The 6,000-nt window shown below is 35.1% G+C and overlaps 1 protein-coding gene across 1 annotated transcript; it reads right to left on the reverse strand.

Moving 5' to 3' along the window:
• Nucleotides 1–997: 997 nt before the first annotated feature.
• LOC143550696 (uncharacterized) lies at nt 998–5,109 on the reverse strand. Its single transcript, XM_077041304.1, has 12 exons — nt 5,051–5,109; nt 4,861–4,957; nt 4,187–4,233; nt 3,946–4,024; nt 3,232–3,300; nt 3,026–3,120; nt 2,768–2,894; nt 2,543–2,644; nt 2,393–2,458; nt 2,199–2,290; nt 1,177–1,297; nt 998–1,081 (listed from the first exon to the last, which is right to left on the reverse strand). Exons 1-12 carry the CDS (start codon nt 5,107–5,109, stop codon nt 998–1,000), a joined length of 1,038 nt encoding a protein of 345 aa, XP_076897419.1.
• Nucleotides 5,110–6,000: the final 891 nt, after the last annotated feature.

Below are 6,000 nucleotides of genomic sequence, written 5' to 3' on the forward strand. Positions count from 1 at the left end.
AACATCATATGTATTAATTAATAATCATTAAATATATATTTTGTAACACCCTAGGCAAATCTCACATTGGCTGTGGACAGAAGAGATCCTTGGTTCATAAGTAAATGCCCCGCCTCTTAAATTACCAACGCGTTTTGGGCTTAATGGTAGTGGACGAGAGGAGAGCTCCACAATTAAGCGTGCTCAGGTGGGAGTAGTAGCAGGATGGGTGACCTCCTGGGAAGTCTCCACCTGAGCAACCAAAAACAAATCCGTGAGCTATTCGTGGGCAAAGGGGACAATATTGGTGGTGCGAGGGGCCGGATGTTACATATTTAAAAAAAATATATGTAAATCGCAGGCTAGTTTAGTGCGCTAATGAGCCAGCTCGAGCTCGATAAGTGAAGCTCGGGCTCGTTTATTATACGAATTTACTTTTAGACTCGAGTTCGGGCTCAGGCTTGATTAATCTCGCCTTGATCAAGTTTTTTAACAAGCTGATCTCGAGTAACTCGCGAGCATGACTCGCTTGCACCCTTAATTGGCTGTCAATAAATTCTAAAAAAATGATGTGGAGATAGACCCATGCCATCATCTTCTTATTATAAGTATCATTTTTTCGTCTATTTGATTGACCTTCCAAGAATCTTTTCTTACATAGCAATGCTAAATCTTGTCACTTATAGGCACATGGTAACAAAATAATTAGCGCATGGTAAGAGAGTAGAGACAGATTCCACCAATTAAAAAGCAATTTCCAAAATGTAAAATGTCAAACATATGCTTTGATGTAAATTGTAGGACATCACAACAAATATAAAACAACATAAAGTAATTAAAAACTATTTGGACTTGCTAGCTTCTTTCTATAATGCTGGTGAGACTATCCCCATTCTCCACCCTCACTAACATATCTTTCTCCGTACATATCATGAAATCATGTACTGTATAAGGGCGGATATGGCCGCTTTCATTCCTCTATACTATGATTTACGGTTCCACGTCTAGCCTCGATCTTTCATGATTGCTCAACATCATGGTCATTATCACCATCTCCTTTCATGCCAATATGCTTTTGAGAAACTGTTAACAAAGACGCATCCTAAACAAAAAAACAATAATTTTTACATGAGCCTTAACAACACATCCTTTAAAAATATAAACAATATAAAGGTGTATGTATGTATGTATACCCACCATAGCTCCAGCAACAATGGTGCCATTAATTGGATGGACGGCGCAAGCCGTAACATTCTTAGATAACGGCACAAATATGCTTCGCTTGTCCTCATCATTCACACCGAGACTCTCAGCATCGCTACAGGAATAATGGCAATTCAAAATAACATCAAAAGTTTAGCTTTAGCTTTAATAGGAAACCAAAAGGCAGAACGTTTCTTACTCATAATCCACATGGCATGGGGAGCTCGGGTGTGGATGAAAATCTAGTAAGTGAAGACCTTTGCGAGAAGTTGATAGAGCCGCATAAATCTGCACATAGGTATATGTACTAATTCAAACATGCACGTTTCTGTGTAACCAATTAAATGTAAAACACATAACGCGACCAAAGAAATTGATATAACTTAATGTTAGATATATAGAACTGGTGTCTTAGAGCTAATGATTAAAGAATAGACATTAAACACATAAATTTATATAAATTAAAGAAATTTATAATTTATATGTAACCAATTACATGTTAAACGCATACCACGACCAGAGAAATTTATATGATATAATGTTGGAAATTTAGCAGTGGTGTCTTGGAGGTAAATGATTAAAGAATAAGTGTCTTACCAAAGGAACACTCACGTCACTTAATGAAAACAACTAAAAAAAAGTAATGTTTTTACCGAGTGTTCTGGCAGCCATGACGGTTTCATTGAGCATGATATAGGTCTTCCATAAGCTTGATTATCCTTAATTTGATAAACAAACATGATAGATATTACAAACTTTGGATTATGAAACCTTTGTAAGGAAAAATAATTATACATAAATAAGATAGAAAGGTTAAAAATGACTCACAGCCAAATAGGAAATTGAGGGCAATGGATGTGCGACACTTGATAATTATGCGTATCCACAATGCCTGACCTAAAACTCATAAAGGAGCCAGGCGACTTTAAAACACAAAGAAAAAATATTTGACGCAAAAACACTAATAAATACATCAAAGGTATCGAACGACGGATTTCTTTCCCGACTAAACTTACCAGCCATCATCAAGGTGGAATGCCAGCTGATATGGACAAGAAGGATTGATGCTGATTGCATATAGCTCTTTTGGTCGACGATCATGCCTTATCTGCACCATACAACGTACATGAAATAAAAGAATATGATCAAGTACTTAGAGCAGATTTTAGAAACAAAAACAAAAATATATATGCAGTAATAACTTTCATACCTTACAAGGATCGATTTGTTTCAGCAAATATCCCAAATCTATTGATGTTAGAGGAATAGAGTGTATCTGCCAAGGGAGACGATTATTATTAACCAAAATATTCTTGTTTCAACTTTTGTGAAATTTATAAAATTATAAATGATAAACAACCTCCCAATCACTTAGAGAAGCTGCAGGTAATGGTCTTCCACCACGCATTCTACGTAGATCCCACACATATATAAACCCAGTCGTACTATCACCGTACACACACTGATAGAAAAAGATGACGTTAGTGTTGATACAAGCAAATGGAAAACGTTAATTTCGCACATGTTTCAACTTGTGACATAAAATTGTTGTAATGTATATATTATAAAAATGTGAAAAATTTACATGATCTCCAAGTATTTGGATGCTAGTAAGGCCGGCGATTCTCTTGGTTGTGAGCAACCTTTGTGGAATAGCGCTCACTCGTCTATCCCACATATTTATTACTCCCCTTGTGTCGGACGCAAGTACCCTATTCAACATATCATGACACGTATAGTTATCAATTCATCAATAAAAATAAGACAAAAATAACAAAAAACATGCAGTGGGTACTAGGACTTCAGGTAATAATAAATATTAGTGTTTTTTTCTTTTTCAAACCTCATCCCATCATTCAGAAAAGCAATGTCAGATAATTCTTTGGTCTCTCGATCAGAACTCTTCCTTAATACCTGCAGACTCATAAACAAGAGAACCTGAAGTTATCATGTTTCTCATTGAAAGTTTATGTTGTAATTACTAATATATGCTGCCATGCTAAAAAATGAGTATTGATTGTCACATGAGAACTCAAAGGAAGAACATACCTGAACTTCTTGGGAAAGCTGAATGTCACTAATAGTAAGTTGACTGCTTCTAGAGGATGTATATGCAATCTGATGAACTCAAATGTTAAACCAAATCGCTTGCAATATATACTTGTATGAAACTTGTACCTCTGTAGACAGAAAAGGGAAAATTTAAAAGAAAAGGAATTAATAACGCACCTCATCCTGCTAAGAAGGATTCAAACGAACAGCGCTGATACTATCAAATTTCCCATCAAATAAAGGAAAGTGCTTCAGCTGATCTGTAACCAAAAAAGGATGAAAAAGAGTTATATAGAAACCCAAACTCACAAACAAAGTGATAATAAAGTAAATACAATTTAAAACCATTAAGAGTGCAAAAGGGATGAGAAAAATAGTATAACCTAACTTCATAAACTTACCACTTCCATTTCGATGACTGCATAGACATTCAAATTTGTGCACCGTTAAGCACCCCGACCTTGTTACAGATGCCAAATTAGTTCCCTGTTAAATGTAAATAGTTATTAAGGCATACGCGCAAATCCTGGCCCTAAATATGCAAAACATGCCAAAATGCGACCTAGATGGGTGATAATAAAAATACACACAATGCCATAATCATCAGCTAACTGCTAGATTTTTAGATACTTACGGTACTTCCGGCATGGTATTTTTGACTAAAACAATCACTGATGTTATGTTTTCCCAAGAAATGAAGCAAAACTATACCTTTGTATCAAATTCCAAAGCAGACACACCCATCTTGAACAATATGCTTTCTGAGGGATAAGCGAATCCAGCTCCAATTCTGAAATTGAGCCAAAGCAGTAAAAGTTTTAAATTCTGGATCTAGATGTCGGCTGTCTTGGCCATAACACGATAGTATATTTTACTTAGATATCATGTTTGTTTATAATGATATATAAGAAAATGCAACAACATAACATGAAAATAGAGTGGTAGCACTAACAATGTGCCGTCGTCTTGCGGTCCATCTTCAGAATAAAGCCTATCCAGCTGCAAAACATCGTTATTTATGATCCGTTAATTGATCCAAAGCTAAACTGTGGAATTATGAACTAGGCTTGTTTAGTTTGGGAAAAGATGCTAACCACATGACCATAGGCGATTTGGCTATAATGTGTTCTGCAAGGTGCTTCCCATGTATGATATGCGTGGGGAAATACCCCAATCTTCCAAAAAAACAAATCTTAGGTTAGCGAAATAAAAGTTAGTGAATTACTAAAATGGCCGTGATATAGCTACACCATCTCATCTGATTTCACACCATCAAACGGCCAGCCACAAAACAATCTAGTGGTCGTTCTGACCATAGACGGTCAAACTGAAAATTTGTAGTCATAATGGCTGATGAGCCAATATCGGATGATCGTTCTGACCATATGGGCAGTCAACTATGAAAGTTTTTGGTCAAAACGTTCATCTAACCTCTATCCGGAAGCTTTCTAACCATAGATGGTCAAAACTATGAAATTGTCTTTTTGTTTCTTTTTATCAAAATGACAGTCCAATCTCTATCCAGATGGACTTATAAAACGGTTGTCGTCGGACCTCTACAGGACAACCGTTTAAAACAGTGTAGATTAGATGTTAGACGGTGCACCAAATAATGTCAACTCATACCTCAGCATACGACTTGCTTAGCAACGGAGACACCTGGTGCTTGTAATACCGTTCAGATCTTCCATTCACTTCATTAAGAATCCTCTTCCAGCGGGACCTTCAGTCAGATGAAAAACAAAATAAAATTAGGATCGATCGAATTATTAAAAAAAAAAAAACAAAAGCAGCCAGATTAATTAAGCAAGTCTACTCTTTAACAGGCCTATCATTTGCATCGATCTGAGCTGCCGGAATCGCGTGATTTTCCATGGCGGATTGATGAGAAAGCAATTGAGGTTTCAGGGTGGCTGATGGCAGTAGCAGCAATAGAGATGAACAAAATTTGTGTGACCTATATAGTTCCCGCTCATATATATATATATAAGGTGGTGGCTGCGTCATTTGTGGGCTGAAGTAATGCTTATTGGGACAAAGTTCATTCACCGAATATCTTTTAATTAATTCTCTGTTCCCCAGTTAATTAACCAAATAAATGAAATAATTAACAATGTTTTTTAAATAAATTTAAACCTTTCTCTATAATAAAACCTTTTTCCATTCACACACTACTCTACTATATTCATTAAGTTTGAAGTTTGACTATAATCACAACAAGAGTTAATTTAATTTAATTTAATTTAATCATTAATTATTTCTCAAGCATTAAAAACCACTCTAATCATTCACTAATTACTCAAACATTAGAAACCCCTATCATTCTTCGGTATTACTTCGTCATTAATTTATGTGAATTTATTTTCGGTCTCAATGTGTATAAAGAATAAGGTTTTATAAGTAATTTTGTAAAAAACCTGGTTCTGTTAAATTAATAAAATTACATTTACAGAATAACGCCTGGGTTTAGTATAGTGCCTGTGATTTTTAACGCTAGTTAGCGTAATACCTAAGTGTTTACCAAAAACAAAGCATAGTACCTAAACCTGTTACATGAAAACCTTAATACTCCAGCATGTTACTTTTTAAAAGCCACAGTGCACATACACTAACGACGTAATTAACTCTAAAAAACTGATCGGATTCTATTATTACGTGAATAGATTAGCAGAAATTTAAACACACTGACATACATAATAATTTTTTAAAAAATATTTGTATAAAATTTAATGATCGGGTCATATTTTAATTAAAGAAGTTTTTAAT

This window comes from Bidens hawaiensis, unplaced genomic scaffold (genome assembly GCF_021521415.1).
Source record: "Bidens hawaiensis isolate Kalapana, Puna unplaced genomic scaffold, B.hawaiensis_p1.1 tig00016126_1, whole genome shotgun sequence".
NCBI classification, from domain to species: domain Eukaryota; kingdom Viridiplantae; phylum Streptophyta; class Magnoliopsida; order Asterales; family Asteraceae; genus Bidens; species Bidens hawaiensis.

Excerpts from the sequence above, each read along its gene's own strand:
- LOC143550696 (XM_077041304.1), bottom strand. The coding sequence starts at position 5,109 with ATGGAAAATCACGCGATTCCGGCAGCTCAGATCGATGCAAATGATAGG. Across the intron at positions 2,895-3,025 it reads TTTCTGAATGATGGGATGAG|GGTACTTGCGTCCGACACAA; the intron begins GTTTGAAAAAGA and ends TATGTTGAATAG. Across the intron at positions 2,291-2,392 it reads AACAAATCGATCCTTGTAAG|ATAAGGCATGATCGTCGACC; the intron begins GTATGAAAGTTA and ends TGTATGGTGCAG.